This window comes from Euprymna scolopes, chromosome 24 (genome assembly GCF_053919585.1).
Source record: "Euprymna scolopes isolate OS-2025 chromosome 24, ASM5391958v1, whole genome shotgun sequence".
In the NCBI taxonomy this organism is placed as follows: Eukaryota; Metazoa; Mollusca; class Cephalopoda; order Sepiida; family Sepiolidae; genus Euprymna; species Euprymna scolopes.
Window position 1 is genome coordinate 99,825,337 of NC_136505.1, and position 18,763 is coordinate 99,844,099.

The 18,763-nt window shown below is 32.0% G+C and overlaps 1 protein-coding gene across 2 annotated transcripts in view; it reads left to right on the forward strand.

Moving 5' to 3' along the window:
- Positions 1 to 18,763, forward strand: part of LOC145246870 (Fanconi anemia group A protein-like) — a 160,133-nt gene that overhangs the window by 68,349 nt on the left and 73,021 nt on the right. For both annotated transcript variants that reach the window (XM_080108732.1, XM_080108733.1), the window contains exons 19-22: positions 2,572 to 2,621; positions 6,207 to 6,283; positions 12,695 to 12,817; positions 15,203 to 15,342. In XM_080108732.1, the coding sequence (XP_079964858.1) occupies positions 2,572 to 2,621; positions 6,207 to 6,283; positions 12,695 to 12,817; positions 15,203 to 15,342 (390 nt within the window). The remainder of the gene's footprint in view (positions 1 to 2,571; positions 2,622 to 6,206; positions 6,284 to 12,694; positions 12,818 to 15,202; positions 15,343 to 18,763) is intronic.

Here is an 18,763-nt window from a genome sequence, read left to right on the forward strand (position 1 = left end):
CCAGAATGTGCTGCTGCCATCATGCACAGAAATCACTTTTTCCATAGCTACCAGCGTAATAGATGTACTGAGACTAAAGCTGCTTTCAGGACTGCCAGCAACTACTGTAAAAGAGTAATAAAAAATGCAAGAGAACTATATGCTCAGTCTGTTATATCCAAAGTAGCTGAGCAGCGGCTTGGTTCTCACCAGTTTTGGCAAATAGCAAACAGGATCCTGAACAGAAGCGTGTGTTCTATCCCAACCATCATCAATGGACCTGAGGTCATCTCGTCAGCATTAGACAAGGCCAACCTATTTGCCAATGAGTCAAGGTTTTAAAACGGATGTAATTTAAACGATTAGATAGCGCGTAAAATGCTCTTTAAAATAATATATAAATTAAAGGTATTATAACAAAAACTTATTTGAAAATACGTAATTTGAAATCAAACTCCTGCAAGAACTTCTTTCATAACCTAATAAAATATTCTTTTTTCTTTATTCTTTGCCAACATAAACTGACCCAACATGCTGTACAAAATTGGAGGTTTGTACTGTTTTTGATATACGGATGCGAGTCTTGAACAATGAACAAAACGATGAGTGGACGTTTTGTGACAGCTGAGATGTGGTTCTGTCGACGAATGCTTAGCATTTCTTGGACAGAGAGAGTGTCAAATGCTAAAGTCTTAAGAAGAATGAAGGTTGATTGCTTGCTGATGCGGACTATCAAAGAAAGGCAGTGCCGCTTTGTTGGACACCTATTGCGTGAAAAAGAGGGCATTGAACGGCATATTTTGGAGAACGAAACTGACAGAAAGAGTCCGGGAAAGACAAAAGATAAGGACATTAGACTTGATGTGCAGGACAATGGGTGTCAACAATACCATCCATTCCGAGAATAAGCTATGAACTCCAGCCTATGGAGAACATTAACCATGATTTCATCTATGGCATAAACATGGTGGTGTTTGAATATATGATTTAGTGGCAGTTTTAGTCCTTCAGAACTGCTTTAAAGCTTGACCGCTCATTCATTTTTCGAGCAAATTTCAAATAGTTAGTTTATTGATCACCTTCTTGGCTATATTGTGAAAAAAAATTTTCAATTTTCGTTTAGTAAAACAAAAGTTATGGTTAATTTACTCGTGTTCAAAATCATAAAAATTCGTAAGGAGGTGAGTGACGTTTTTTTTTATGACCGGTTTCCATAGCAACCACGTCGTTTCAGTGACTAGTGTTGCTACTAATTCACCGCTCTTGCGAAAAGAGAAGTAACAAGTGAAACAGAGAGAATGAAAGCAGACGAGTGCTGTACCTTGTTTTACATATGTGTATGTTTATGGGAGCAAAAAAATACGACTGAAATTAAACAAAGAACAAGTAAATTTTACTGGAAGCCTGGAAAAATCATGGATTACAATAAAAAATGTGAGCATAAAAAGTAATATGGTTAAGCTTAAACATGGAAAAAAAAAGACTTAAAATATTCCAGCATTAAGAATAAAAAAAAAAATTCTATTTAACATTATATAATCAATTCTTAATGCTGCAATATTTTAAGTCTTTTTTTTTCCATGTTTAAGCTTAACCATATTACTTTTCATGCATATCTTTGAATGGTATATTTTAGAATATCTTGTCCTTTTTTTTCCATATTTAAGCTTAACTATAGTATTTTCATGATCACATTTTTCTATTGTATCACAGTATGCTTAAGGATCGTGATTAATATCCCTAAATTTATTACATCAATCCTCTCAAGTGTTCTTCATACAAAATTAATTGCAGCTGTACTATAATAGTTTTAGGGGCCTATAAGTTTTTATTTATTAAAACTCCCAGGCTAACTCAATTGTCGCCCTTTAACTCTGATAACCGGAGAACGACATGGCCACGTCACGTCCTGTTTCTTATATCTCTCTTTTCTGCTGAACTCTCGACCAGTCAACATGTAACCAAGAACTGTTCCGGTTGGAATGGCCACCCAACCAGCACTCCTGACTAACCCATCAGCATCTCATCAACTGCAAGCAACATTACTCATTTCTCAACGAACTCTTGTTCTTACTATCTCGATTCCTTATTATTTCCGGCCCTGTCGGTAAGACATTAGAATATGCCGACTGCCCCCCTGCAGAGGGTAAAAGTCCCTCAATGGGGGTCCTGGATATGACCTTAAACTATATCCAGTGGTGAGGCCCCAGCTTGTGGGCTTTGGGGAGTGTGGAGAAATAGAAACCAACGTGAAAACAACAGATATATTCTATTAAAAAAAGAAATTCTTCAAAATGTTTGGATTTGGCATTAAATAACCCGAAAAGGGTTGATATGCCGTAAAACAAAAACAACCAACCATCCTTATTATTTCTCATGTATATTTATGTAAATAAATCTGCATTCTTTCACTAATATATATCGGTACGTTTTTGTCATCATTATGTGACCTTTTGCTGCTTAATCACTATCATTCATTAACATGGAGGATGGGATCCCAACTATACAAGCAGGCCATCCTGTTTTCCCTACATACTCACTAGTTCTTATGTAAGTAATAATATTTTGTATTCTTTTTCAATTTGTTTGTAGGTTCCGCACAAAGCTGATGCAAAAATGAAATTCATCAAAAGTTTGAAAGAGTATGTAATTATTTATTTTATTTATTTATTTATTTTTTAAAACAACAAATTATTTTTCTACTTTTTATAGAACACTAGCATTTCAGCCCAGCGTTGCCCGGGTGTTTGGTGGTGTATGTTGAGCAAAAAAAAAAAAAAGTCAATTTTTTAAACTTTGACCCCTATTATGACCCCCTTAACATTAATTGTTTTGGGCTCAAATCAAGTTATTAAGGAACCTATATCCAAGTTTTCAAGTGTTTAGACTGAAAATTGTGGGAGGAGTTTAGTAGAGTTGTCAAAGGTCAAATCGTTAAACTTTGACCCCTTAAACAGCCAAATTTTTGTCCAAAACAGATCACAAAGATTTTCCCAAATCTTTGTACCCTGTATATTAAATTTCGAGTCTGTAGACTTAAAATTGACAGTTATTGCGTAGGAAAATGTACACACACAGACAGGTTCACTTTTATAGATTTCTCTTTCATATATTCTGTTGGCTAATAGACTTTCTTGGTGTTTGCACAGTATCTCATACTGCACAGGTGAACATCTAAATCAGAGTAAAATCTCTTTAATATATGTGTTTACCATGCAAAAATGTACATCTCCATTCAAAATTAGAGGGAATTATCGAGTAGAATTTTAATTAAAGATAAAAATCAGTTTTTGCGTTTTGTCAATCCACCATTCATTTTTAGTAATTCGTTTAATGACTGACTGATTTATCTCCGCCTGATTTACAAGAGTTCCGTTCTTAGTGATAACGGATTGGCAAAATATGATAAAAATGATTGGTGCAAGTCCACAGCTCAATAGAAAATAAAAATACAGAAAAATATTTGATGGCACAAAAATCATATTCCAAAAATCATATGAATTGATAAAGTATTTTTTTTTCTAAAGAAAATGATTTTTAAGCAATTAATGTAAAATTGTTAAAAGTTGTTAAAATTTAAAAAATTAATGTAACATTGTAAAAATTACAATCTTGTTAGTGTTACAATCTTACAATTTGGAATTATTGTGGAGTTATTTGTCCTTGTTTTTTCAAGATGGCAACAAAGGTTTTAATTTTGATTTCTTAAAAAAATAACTACTTGATCAATTTATATAACTTTTTAGAATATGACCTCTTTTTTCCATGATGAATATGTACATCATAAAGATTTTTCTGTTTTTTTTTTTTTTTTTTAATTGGAGAAAAACAAAATGTGATTTTCACAACGTTTCAGTCGATGTAACCTCCGACCTTCTTCAGGTGTATCTTGTCGAACTTGGGAATGTTTATGTTGAACTCGGGAATTTGGATGGAATTTTGAGCGGGACCCTTTATTGTAGCGTGCTCTTGCTCCATCAGCCATGACTGGATAGAGGTCCTAAGTAATTCACAATTGTATTTTTTGGTCGCCCACACTGAGGATTGAACCTTCAACCACTCCAAATTCCGGAATTTGACGGGCGCATTCAAAATTCATTTTTTAATTGAAAAAAATTACATTTTATTAAATAAAATTAAAAAAAAATATTTTGTCAAATTAAAATGTTACTTAAAAAATTATTTTTAAATCATTTTTATTGAATTAAAAAGTTATTTAAGAAATTTTATTTTTGTTCTTAAATCAGACATTTAAAAACTATTTAAAAAATCTCATCTTAATTATTTAATTTTACTTAAAATTAACTTCAGTTATAAAATTATAATTTTTATTTAAAATTTAAAAACAAAATTTAAATGGCCAAACTTTAATTTTCATTTGTTAAAATTTTTTTGTTTCAATTTATATTTTTACTTTGCTTATTCATGGGATATTGTTGCCACATCTCGTGATGCACTAACCAATAAGCCCCTTCCTTTTATACAATGTAGAAAATGAAATTCTAACCTAATAGGTACTGTACAATCAATTATTTTAGTTTCTTAACTTATCTCTTGCAAAAAATGCTTTTCATAGCCGATGATAGTTATCTCCCTTTGATAATAATCCCGAACTCCATAAGCACCTATCCCTGTGTTTGTTTTATATGCACTTCCACACAATTCGTTCCGATGAAGTTACTGCACTTGTACCCCCACTCCACCCCCCACCCCACTAGCAGCAAAATCCCACCCCTTCATTTTTAGAGATTCCTATATGCTGGTAGATTTTCTACTCTTGATACTTTATTTCTTTAGTTTGCTTTTGTAATTCCTTTTTTACTCCTTGTTTTCCTGACAATATCAATATGCAGAAATTTAAATGTAATGTCAACAAACATCTTATTGCCAACTTTCTACACGGTTTGCTCCTCTACAAATCCTCATCACAGTTGTGCTTCCTATGCTTTAGTGACAATATATCTTATTTGGGGAGAACATCGTTTTTTTTTTTTTTTTTTTTTTTTTTTTATAAATCTTTAATTTAAAAAAAAAATTTTTCCATTCAAATTTGAGGTGTTTGTCTAGAATTCCCTTCTTTGAAAAAAAAAAAAAAAAAAAAATTTTGTATAATGTATGCACCCATGATGAAATGAAAATATCACATTCTAAAAAGCATGTAAGTGGATAAAGTAGTTTTATTTTTATATAAGGAAACCATTTTTAAGAGATTAATGGGAATCTGTAGATATTACAGTACTTGTACAGTTTAATCAAGACATTAAAAAATGAAAATATTGAAAAAAAGTTTAAATTGTGCGTATCCGTTATGGAACAAAGTTCTCAGAAAAAAATTTTCACTTAATTTCATCGAGTAGTTTTTTTTTTTTTTTTTTTTTTTTTACAGCTAAAAAAACAATTTATGATACCGAACAAAAGGTTCGATTTTTAGGAAGAAAAGCTAGTATTAAAGATGGGGAGGGAGTGTCAGCGCTTTACATGGAGTTATCTTCCTGTGGCGTGGGTCCTGGATATGACCAGTCGTGAGGCCCCAGCTTGTGGGCTTTGGGGAGTGTGGAGCCACCCTTTAATTGCCATTGCTCCCAGTTCCACTCTGATCCGGAGTGGTAGTACCTGTTAGGGTCCCAACTATGGGTTGAATAGAAACTGACTTGAAAACAACAAATATATTCTATCAAAAAATTTTTCTTCAAAATCTTTGGATTCGACATTAAATAACCCGAAAAGGGTTGATATGCCGTAAAACAAAACAACCAACCAATCCTGTGGCATGTTCAACAAATTTCAACGTGCTCTCATAAAAACATGTTTTTCCGCTGTAAAATAAAAATTACTCGATCAAATTAAATGAAATTTTTTTTCGGAGATCTTCAGTCCAAAATGGATACGTACAATATAATCTTTTTTTCGATATTTTCATTTTTTTAATGTCTTCATTAAACTGTACAAGGACTGATATTACAATATAAATTGTGTAATTGTTGAGTTATCTCCCATCTTTCTTGACATCGTTTTCTAAATGGCAGGTGAGACACTCACTTCTCAAGTATTCATAAAATTTGATTTTCTTTATAAAAATAAAACTACTTGCTCAGTTAATGTGATTTTTGGAATATGTTATTTTTGTTTCATCATGAATATGTACATACAGATTTTTCTTTATTTTTGTTTTTTTGTTAGGGGAAATTCTGGACAAGCACCAACTTCTTTTTATAATTTTATTTTAGTGCTGGTAAAATTCCATTACGTCTTTATAACAATTACATCAAAGCCTGTAAAGAACACACGTCGTTTTCTAAGATTGGTAAGTATGTTGCATTTTTTTCGCTGATTCTTCAAATCTTCTTGAGTTATAGCAAGAATAATTAAAAGAACAATTTGGAAATGGAGGTTTATTAAGAGAAAAATGTTAAATAATCACAATTACCATTTACAATCCAGAAAGTACCTCACTCCTGACAATCTTCTGCCTGTACAAAAGCCAAATATGTCTGAATATGGAGTACTGTTACTACATCTGGGGAGGAGCTCCTAAGAGTAGCCTTTCCTGTCTTGACAGAGTACAAAATTATCTTTGAAATCTAATTGGTGAGGATGGTTTTGCTTCCCTACCTCCTCCTTCTCACAGATGAGACATCGTTTCTTGAAATTTTTTTGCTGTCAGCTTGTTTTTTTATGGGAATTGTTCAAAACAAGGCATGAAACTACTTGATCTAAGAAACCCTTGGTTTTTAAAAGATGAAAGCTGTAGGTTCCACAACCTTGTAGCCCTTGGAGAGAAGCTACTGGAATAGAAAACTGTATTACAATGAGGTATTTAAACAACAAATTGATCGAAACCACTAGACAAACAATTCAAACAAGCTGGAACAAAGGAAGCAGGGAATAGATCAGACAATTCTGAGGAACATATGCTACAATAGTATTTGTAAAAAAAGACTGAGACTAGCACCATCATATCTGTGAGAGAGAGTGTTGGGCCAAACAAAACAGTTCAAATAAAAGTAAAAAAATGCTTCAATAAGGTTACACATTGAGGCGAACATATTGGATCACATGATATAGGCAAAGGCGAAGTAACTCAGTTGAAACACTCTGTATGGAAGACAGAATTTATTCAGAAAACAAAAATAGACATAACATATGTACATAATTTGTGAATCTTTTAAAAGTAACTTTTTTTTTAACTGTTTGGATTTTAAATGAAATTTCCGAGAAATTGAAAACTTAATTACCTCCCCTGTTAACTCTGTAATTCAAATCGGAAGATTTCGAAACCAAATTGCTAGATGTTACAATTTTTTTTTTTTTTTTCATGACTTATTAATTTTTTACCTTATCGTTTTCCACAATTTTTGGATATGTTACTGTTTGCGACATGACAATTACGTAGGTACCATTTGTTTTACTTGAAACTCAATATTTTTTCATTATTGAAATATAGAAGCACAGTGCTGTCTCACCAGTCATTAATTTTTATCCTCGAGTAACCTTCGACCTTTGATAAGTGGTAACTCCCTTGAAAAATAAAAAAAAGATTATATGTGAAACTGATTCTCTCAACTCTAAATTCTATAGTAATTGCTTTTTGCTATTTTTCCACCAAAATTTTAGGGTGTTCTCTTCTTTCCTATGTTTGTATAATATTGTATTATTATTGTATTAAATTGGTTATCATAAAGATATGTGTGTTTGTTTATTTTCCATAAATTATTCATGTTCTAACGTGGACAGCAAAAATATAAATGTTTATTTGTATCTGATATTATCGTCCGTCATAACATAGATGTAAATATAATGCTTCTTAAATAATAATTCTTAAATATAGGTCCTGGATATGACCTTAAACTATATCCGATGGTGAGGCCTCAGCTTGCGGGCTTTGGGGAGCATGAAGCCACCCTTTAATTGCCATTGCTCCCAGGTCAACTCTGACCTGGAGTGGTAGTACCTGTTAGGGTCCCAATTATGGGTTAAATAGAAACCGACTTGAAAAAAACAAATATATTCTATTAAAAAATTTTTCTTCAAAATAACTGGATTTGGCATTAAATAACCTGAAAAGGGTTGATATGCCGTAAAACAAAAACAACCAAACTAATCTTAAATATAATTAAAGTTTGGTCACCTCTTTGAAAATATTATTTGATTTTCTAAAATTTCAAATGTAAAAATTTTTTTTTTTTTTTTAATACCACCAGCAGAAAAAAAAATAAAAATAAACCCAAGTTTTCTTTGAAAAAGTTGTATACTGAGTTTCAGAAAAAAAAAAAAACATGTTCTAACTTGGACAAAAGTTACAGCATCTATTATATTATGAGGGAAAATGTGTTTGTGTGTTTGTATATCTGCCAAAAACTTTTGACAGATGCATCGGACAATGACAAAATTGTTGTCGTTAGAAAGATCAATCTCTTGGATGAAAAATATGTAAAAATTGGCCAAAAAGATTAATTCTGTGCTGGTCAACTGGGCCGTTTTTTGCAACGAAGGGTCAATTTTTGTGTCGAAACTTTTTGCAAGTCATATGCCTACCAATCTTAACGTACATTTATAAAACGTTATTTTGGAGGCCCGTGACGTCATAAGTCGCTGTGGCCGAGGCAGCTAGCGCATTAGCTTTTTTCACCTTTTTTTTTTCCTCTTTCACATTACACGTTCGAGCCTGCCTGCTGCTACTAAATTTTTTTTTTTGTTCTCGCATGGGTACTAGCTACTCTTTTGATTGAAACATTATTTTTTTAGGGGGAGATTGCTAAATAGCCTTAATATACCACCTCTCTTCACCCGAGCCACGACACATGTGAATAAAATATAAATGTTTGCTTTTTTCCTAAATTTATTGGCTTTAATGATTCATTCTTCCAAACATTTTTTACCTTCTGCACGTCTTAGCCATTCGAAGATACAGCACAGTCCCAAGGAAGCAATCCTTATTTCCTTCACTCCGTAGTCAGTTTCTACAACATCTTTAAACTAGCCTTATTGTTTTCGTATATATTAATAAGACACTGCAAAGTTCGGGTTTGTATTACTGTACACATAGATTCGAAAAAGTTGTCAAAAAACAAATATATAACAAATAAATGTTATCAAAGGCAACAGAAGTTATTTTTCTACCAAACTGGATATATTTTTCGTGTTTTTATTCAATGTAACATGTTTATTCAGCTCGAAAAACATACAGTGCTTACCGATGTATTGGAAAATTCAAGATGGCGTCTTATTCTCTCTTTAACACGGTAAGTGTGGGAAAAGATGTTATAAATAAAAAACCGGATAAAATACTGTTAAAAACTCGCTCAATATATGTTACCGTGACATAGGTTGACATATATTCGGCGGGTTTTTAATAGTATTTTGTATAGTTTTTTATTTATAACACCTTTTCCCAAACTTACCGTGTTAAAGAGGATGTGAGACGCCATCTTGAATTTTCGAATACATCGGTAAACACTGTATGTTTTTCGAGCTGAATAAATATGTTACATTGAATAAAAACAAAAAATATATCCAGTTTGGCAGAAAAGTAACTTATCTTGCCTTTGATAACATTTATTTGTTATATATTTGTTTTTTGACAACTTTTTCGAATCTATGTGTACAGTAATACAAACCCCAAAGTTCATGCTCTATCAATATGTAGGGGTTCCGACTAACCACATTACTATTTTATATGATTATTTTTCATTATTGTTTTTATTATTTTTTTATGGGTTTTTAGGCCTTTTTCAGCACCGTAGGACCATTGGGAATATGTTAAATATAGCATTCAGCTAACTTGAAGATATTGTAAGTAGATTGACCTAGTGTAAACACAGGGTTTTGTTGATTTTATCTAATTTAGAGAATGAACCTCTGTTGTTAAATTGTACAAACTTGTTGCAATTCTGACTATTGAACGTCCAACATTTAGAACCTTTCGTCTAAGAATTATTAAAAACAAGCCAGGCTGCCCCGTTTGGAGGTGTGTGTTTAGCAAGAAAAAAGTTTTAGTAAGCAGTAAGACTGCTACTCAATTTTTTTTTGTTCTCGCATGGGTACTAGTTACTCTTTTGATTGAAACATTTTTTTTTTTTATTTGGGGAGGCGGGGGGAGATTGCTAAATAGCCTTAATATACCACCTCTCTTCACCCAAGCCATGGCACATGTGAATAAAATATAAATGTTTGTGTCTATTATTGCTCTTCACAAATATTTTTTAAATAGTTTAGTCGCATCTTCGCAAACTGTTTTTTTTTTTTTTTAATTTCAAATAATGTAAAAAAAATTTAAAAAAAAAAAAAAATTTTTTTTTAAATTTCAAATGTAAAAAAAATTAAAAAAAAAAAAAAATTTTTTTTTAATATCATCAGCAAAATAAAGAGAAAGGAAAAAAAAAAACATGAACAATTTTCTTTGAAAAAGCTGTATTACTCTGAAAGTCTTGGAGGTGGGGGAGGGGGGGGTATAAAAATTTATTTTATTCATTTAATAGATGGTTGTGAAAGAGACAGAAAGACTAAGGAAGGGTAGTACAAACTAGACCGACATTGGAAGGATGCGAGAGAACTGGAACCCTGGGGATGCGTTTTGTCACTTAAATTCCAGAGAAGAACAGCGATGATTGCTAACGATAAAAATTGATTTGCCGCATTTATCGAACAAGGTGGAGTAAATAAAATATATTGTCTTAACATTATTTGTTTTTCTAAAATTTCAAATTCAACAATGCTTTCAAAGATGTGGGCAAAACTCCCATTAAAAATTCGCAAATATGCATATCGATTTCAGACTAATAAAAATGGTCAATAACCGCCCGATGTATTTTTTATTTTTTTTTTCTATCTCTATGAGTGTCTGACCTCTCTGGGTCAAGGTTTTTTAAATAAATTTCCAGACTATTTTTTGTACAGCCATTTAAAATTGTGGTAGACCCTTGAAAATTCAATGTTATTGCTGTACATCTTATGAGATGACTGACCAATTTTTATGATTTCAGGTTCAAATGAACAACTACAGCAGGAATTGGAATACACCCTACTAAAGCCCGATTGTCACAGCTGGTGAATTTCAAAAATGCAATCTGAACGTGAGGACACTTTAGAAGAATATGAAATAAAATTCTATTCTAAACTTGTTAAAAATGCGACAGAAACGTATGGAATGCCTCAGACTGCTTTTGCACCCTCTTTCATGAATCAAACATCAGTTTTTGAATGGCATAAGAGATTCAAGGAAGGCAGGGATTCTGAGGGATGATGGCAGGTGTGGGAGGAATAAGGGAGTCAGAACACCAGAATTAATTGGCCGAATAAGGAATTTCATGGATAAAGATCGTGCGTCTAAAGAGACAATAAGTGCACAGTTTGATGTCAGTGTGGCAACTGTATACACAAATATTCGCGAGGAACTGAAGATGTAGAAGATTTGTGCAAAGTTTGTCTCAAGGATGCTCAGAGAAGATTAGAAAGATGTTGTGACCAAGATGGGCATCAAGACATTTTCTCGCCTTCCATATAGTTCAGACCTTGTGATTTTTGGTTATTCCCTAAGTTGAAGGAAAACCTTAGAGGCTGTCGTTATGAGACAATTGAGGAGATGAAAGAGGCTGTGACGAGGGTCATTGATACGTTTGCACAAGAGGACTTCTCTAGAGCCAACTAGAAGTTGTTGGACCAATACAACGTGTGTATGTTTAATCGGCAAATATATTGTTGCGCAATGGCTCATGTTCTTTGATAAAAAAAGATAAAACGAGCAGTAAAGCGAAATAAGTATCAAGGAAGCTTATCGGAGAAAACAAATAAAAAGAATAAGTATTAAGGAAGCTCGCAGGAGAGAACAAATAAAAAACAATGTCTGGTATATAATGTAACAAAAACGTTTCGAAAAAAAAAATACATGCATCGAGTTCGCTGTTTTTTTGCCATGATACAATCATTTAAAAAATAAAGTTATACTTAAATAGTATATTGAATTTTATGTTCTAGCGATATAATAAATCTAATATAAATAGTAAAGCCAACTTTTTACAGGGTGTCTTCAATAAGTTTTTAGACGTTTTCGTACAGGCATTTAAAATTGTCATAGATTCTGGAAAATTTCAATATATTTGTGCTATACATCTATAAAGATGATTGACCAATTTAACGATTTTAAGTTCAACTAAATTGCTACAGCAGGAACTGGGATACACTTTTATAAATCCTGATTGTCGTAGCTAAAGAATTTCATAATTGCAATTTAGACGTTAGGACAATTGAGAAGAACGATATGCAATGAAATTCTGTTTAACACTTGGGAAAATGTCCCCGAAACGTATGGAATACTTTAGACTGCTTTTGGACCATCTTACATGAGTTAAGCATAATTTCTTCAATAAGTTTTTAGACGTTTTTGTAGAGCCAACTAGAAGTTGTTGGACCGATACAACGTGTGTATTGCAGCTGGAGGAGATTACTTCGAAGGGGACTAGAGTTTCATGTGTGTACTACATCAATAAAAATATCCATACAAAAAATGTCTGGAAACTTATCAAAGGCATCTTGTACCACCAGTGAAATGAAGCAAAAAAAAAAAAAACAAAACCGGAAAACAACAATTTTCTTTAGAAAAAAAAAAGAAAAAAAAAAAAAAAGGTGGATTGCATCGAAAGCTTCCTCAAGTGATTTTATCTTAAAATATTTTCTAAAATTTTAAACTAACACCACTCCTTTTGTTTTTGTTTCCAAGATTCGATTGCAGTGGATGAGGAGGAGATGCCTATAGATCCGAACGTTCCTCTCCTTCAAAAATTACAACCCATTTTGAATGAATTTGTCGCTGCTGTGAGCGATCCTAATTCAACGACAACTGGTAACAAATTCGATTTTATCCATATGTACATACGTTTCAAAAAACCATTTTTTCTATAATCACATCTAAATAAGGCAAAGGAATCATCTGTTAATATGAATATTTGCAACATCTAGCATAGGATACATAACATACATACAGATGTCGCAAATATATTTATCTTCAGCTTCTCCTTTCTTCTCTTCTGAGAACCATTAGGCTTTGAAATGCCATGGTAACAATTGTCTATATAAGTCGTTTTACTTATTGAACCAACAAATTAATTTATATTTTGTCTTGAATTATATATATATATGGCATAATCACATTGACACATCAAAGGTAAGCAATCGTGAGTTTGGCCAATACTAGATGGGTGACCAATTGGGAATGGTAGGCACTGTATGTACCATATCAGGATGTAACAATTTCTAGGTTGGTCTCTGAAGGTGTGTTTAATTCACTGGAAGAGATACTCTCTAAGTCTTCATTAAGACATACATCTAAAAGGAAAAGCGGTGCTTCTACACTATCGGGACAAAATTTCAGAAATCGTAAAACTGAATTTCACATGAAAACAATGGTATCTACGTATTTCTCATATTTTTAAGAAGAGTATATCCAAAAATTATGAAAATAGATAAGGTAGAAAATTATTTATTAAAGAAAATAAAAATAGAATTTGATGAAAACAATCGTAAGACACAGGGCAGTTCAAAAGGGAGGTAATTTTTTGTTTCAATTTAAACAAGATGGCAGCAATTTTTCACCTGCTAACACGATTAAAGTTTTTTTTTTTTAATAATTCAGTAATATTAAGGTAATATAAGAGCGTAAAAATACTTGCGGAAAAACGGTTGTACTCATAAATATGTTTAAAAGAAAAATATAGCAAAAACATTTAGTTTATGCTTGCAAAAAAAAAACAAAAACAACGTAAAAACAAAAAAAAAAAAATATAAATGTTTGAAAATAAACAAGCAACAAAACGTAAATTTTTGGAAAAAACAAACTTAAATATGTTTGCAAAAAAAACAAAAAAACGTTTAAAATTAAAATATAACAAAAGCATTTATTTTTATTTCAAGGGTGCCATTATATACATTTTGTGCTTCCGTAACTGGGTGGACAGACAGTAACGCCACCTATAGTTAAACGGAGGAAACAGCCTCTCTCTTTCTTCCAGATTACCAATTCAGTTATATTCAGGTAATTTCGACTGCATAATTTGGAAGCTACCATTGTAATTTATTAGAATTGACAAAAAAAAAAAATCAGTTGAAACCATTGTTTTTTATCTGAAGACTCCATTTATCGACTACTAAATTTTGTCCCAATAGTGTAGAAGCGTCAGAAAAACTGCTGTAAAACCTAAGATCTACTGTCATCTCTGTCTTGTGGCATTGATTTGTTGCATAAGCCAGATCTCCAGAGAGTGAGGTTAAACAAAAAAATTTGGCCAGAAAACTTGACCAAATTTAAAAAAAATGTTAATTTAAGATAAAACTAAATAAAAATTGATTTTAATTTTTTTGTTTGTTTTAATATTTAAAAAAATTTTTTATTTTTCAATTTTTTCTTATTTAATATTTTTGATTAAATTTCTTATTTACTTTTATTTAATTAAAAAAATTATTTTAATTTTTTATATTTAAGTATTTATTTTATATTTTGGTTTGGATTTTTTAGTAAATTAAAAATTTTATTTTCTATTATAGAAATTGCAAATTTGTTTAGTTAAATTTTTAATATTTAAAAATGTTTTATTTTATATTTAAATCTTTATTTTATTTTTAAATCCTTATTTTATTTTTAAACCTTTATTTTAAGCTTTTCAAAAAAAGATTTATTTAATGAAAAAAATTTAAATATTTAAAGAAAAATATGGAAATATTTAGATGGTTAAAATGGAAGGTATAAAAAAGAGGTGCAACTTTACTATAGTGTGTCTTTGAAAAATGCAATTCAGAGAAAAACATTACATATGTGTCATGCTCAAGAAAGTATAAATTCCAAAAATTACAAAAAATGGTCTCATAGAAAAATATAAATAAAAACAACTTTTCAAACTTAATATTTCACTGTAAATTAACCCTTTAGATGCTTAAAATCAGGGGGAGATAACTGCATTCTAAAGATTACACTATCTTGAAGATCGTCCATCTTACTTTTCAATAATGCTGCACACTTTTTCCAAAAATTAGCTCTAGCACATTTTCTACGGGACCATTTCTCGTATTTTTTTTTAATATAGACATGACATATAAGTATGTAATGTTTTTCCCTGAAATAACTTTGAAATTACATGATTGGGTCGTATGACACATTAAAGTAAAATTGCACCAAAATAGAAAAACAAAAACTTAACCTTTCCATTTTTTTTTTTTTTTTTTTTTTTTCTTCCAGTTTCTGAATCTCTTTCACATTTGTCTGAAGTTCTCAAAATGGTTAGTCCCGAGTGGAATAATAATCAAACGCCAGTCACTACATGTGATACCATCGTTTTGGATTTAACATCTCCTTCATTGGAAGAAAAGCACATTCAGGTAAAAAAGAAAATAACTTTTTGGAATTTTTGAGATAAGGATTGTTAATGGTTATTTGGATTGTTAATATTTAAATCTTTTGTGGATTACTATTCTCATTTAAGTTGTTATTCTCATGATGCTTTGGCTAATTTAATTGCCAATCTTCTTGAGTAGAAGTCCTAAGTAGTTCAGTTGTATTTTTTTATTTTTTATTTCTTAAATGCTTATTTTTATAATCTGTCTGAATGGATCAAAAGGATTGCAAATTGCATTATTATGATGACTGAATTTATGCATTCATAACTTGAAAGTTTCATCTCTCTGTTGCAAATATTGACAGTGTTAGACTCTAGGAAAGCAACCCCTGTCATAGAGCTGCGTCAAAAGCAGAAATGTGTCATTGAATTTCTGGCAAAAGTGCATTGAGAATGGTGGTGACTATGTATCCTGGAGCGCAAAAGGTTGCTTGTTTTAATGGTGCTCTCTTGTCTTCGTAGCTCTTCAACATTTTGAGTTAACAAAAATAGGTCTTTTGGAATGACACTCGTAGATTCAAAATTGTTGGGAATTGTTGCTGCTGCTGTTATTGTTTGTAGTATCGCTACTACAAATACCTCCTCCATGTGGATTGAATTTCAGTTGAAAATCAAAACAAGCTAATCAGAGTAAAAGAAAGTTTTTTTTTTTTTTTCTTTTTTTAATTTGATGCTGACAGTAGTTTTGTATGTCAGAATTTGCGTTTCATTAGCTGATGAAATATGAAGCAGTAAGGATTTTTTCATATCTGCTAGTGGCGACAATAGTTCGATAAAAGTTAAAAGTTATTAACTGCGAGCTGTTATTACTGTTGAGCATTTATTTATCTAATATGAATCAGATGTAAATTAACCCTTTAGATCAGGGTTTTTCAAACTTCTTGACTTGCGGACCCCTTTATATTTCAGGCTTTACCTTAGAGACCCCCTTATAAACGATTATGAAATTGACACTCCAGCAGTAAAATGTCCGATTGGTTGGTGTCGTCTTTCTTCTGATAACCGTAGCATGATAACGACTGGGCATAATCTGCATTTCTCACCGTTTTTTTATCAGCCATAGGCCGAAAATCGATCATCTGTAATTTTTATTCTAGTGACAACAATATTAATAGCTAGGAGTGAGAAAAGCCCATAATGATTAAAATATTAATATTAAATAAAAACAGCAATAGTATTTAACAAATAGTTTTATTGTCAATTACACACGCGTAGGATTTTTCAATACACACTTAGTGAGAAAGATGTGCTTGCTTGGCTTTGCACAAACTGTCAATTCTTGGTGCTATTACTGACAAACATACACGTAAGTCACTTTCTGGAGCAAGTCTGGATCTTTATTTGTTTTTCAGATTGGTCAGTGCCGAAAATTCTGCTTCGCATAAGTATGTTGTTGCAAATGGTAACAAAATCTTAACTGCCTTTCGAGATAACAATGGATATTCGGAGGCTAATGCTGAATTTCCAGGAGATTCAAAGTATTTTGGGAGTAAAAATATACTTATATATTTTTTAATCGAAGCAATTGCCCAAGAGATACATTAATGGTTATTTTTAGATACATTTATTAACTTAGCGTGTTTTGCAATAGATGCACTCCAAATTGAAACAAGACAGACCAACAGTTAGACGGACGGGGGCTTTTCTAGAAAGACATGGACGCATAAATAAAAATAATCTTTTATATATATACTAGCGAGGGGTACCCGGCGTTGCCCGGGTGTTTGTAGGTGTGTGTGAAAAAAACAGGTGCCCGTGAAAATAAAAGCCTTGACGACACGCAGTTGAAAAATAGTAAAGTGTGAAAAAAAAACAGGTGCACGTTTTTGTTTGACGTGACGGCGATAGCTATTCAGCAGTTAGCATTTTGTGTGGGATAGTTTTTAATGAGGTCAATAAATCGATTTGTTTGTTTTTAAAAACCCGCTCCCTCGTCTCGAAATGAAAGCTACTGTCTGATATGACGAAGTCGACATTGAACAAACGTTACTTACTGGCTCTGGGCCTGTGATTAGAGTCGAGTTTCGCTTTTTTTTATACCGAAAACCGAATGTAATGCATGCTGATGCGGGGAAATGTGGAATAATTAACGTTTGAAAGTCAATGAAATTAAATAGACAGGCGAGCTCCGTGATTAACTGCGAGATATTACAATTTATAGATGATATAAAAAGTTTTAAGAAGCTGTGAAGCGAGCGAGCGCCTCTCTGAAAAAAGCCTTTTGTGGACATCGAGGAAAAGCGTACATACATACATTTTCGCTTTTATATTTATAGAAGATGCATTTTGTCTCTATTGTAATTTTTCTACATATAAGCCACTATTTCTATTCTTGTAACTCTAAAAGAGGAAAGTCAGTAAGCAAACGCTAGCATAAACCAACAGCAGCTAACTGAAGTATTACCATTGTTGTAGACGCAAAGTCAATTTTATAAACGACCTCTCTGATGCAATCTTTACTGATGACACCAGGCTCTATTATTAGTGCAACATTTTGGGATGATGAACAAACCACTAGCTTCTCCTTTATAGTGCGAAATGAATAAGTCCCAACTGTCTGCCAGAATTTCGAACTTGTTGCTGCATAAAACTGATTTTTAAACTTCAGTTGCATGAAATTTCAGCCAGTTATTCCAGTTCATTTCCTGTGAGCATGCTATCAGCTATTTCAACATTAAACGGATTTCTGATCCAGTCAAAGTTTAAATATTATCTGGAATATCTTTTGAGAAATATTTGTCAAAATGTTCGGCTAGTGATATCAAATGTCGTTTAATATCTACAATTATCAAATCAACATTAACTGAATCATTGTTGCTGAGATATTCGTCCAGTGTAGAGAACATGTCTAAAGTTTTTTTTACTAACTTTTGTAGTTTTTTTTACTAACGTTTGTAGTCCATATATTCAGTTTTTTCTTGGAGGCTTGTATTTTGTCATGACTAAATAAAATATTTGAATTTCTTTCTTATAGAGATAAATTCAGTTCATTAAGTCTGTTGAATATATCTGCCAGATAAGCAACTTTGCAAAACCAAATTTTATCGGCCATTATCGAAGCCAGTTCAGCATCATGAACACACATAAACATCAACAGTTTTTCTCTAAGCTCAAATAAACGCTGAATTACTTTACCTTGTGATAGCCATCTTACATCTGTATGAAACAATAGACTTGAATGTTCAGCCCCCATTTCCCCACAGAGTATTGCAAAGAAACGAGTAAACAGTGGTCTGGTTTTAATGAAATTTATCACTTTAATACAAGATAACAAGACTTTGGACAAAGAAGTATCCATTTTTTTAGCAACCAGAGCTTCTCGACGAATCATGCAATGTGTTGCAGTGATATTAGGTGCTACTTAGCATGACCCACAACACCTGATTGAATATCGGTCATTGACG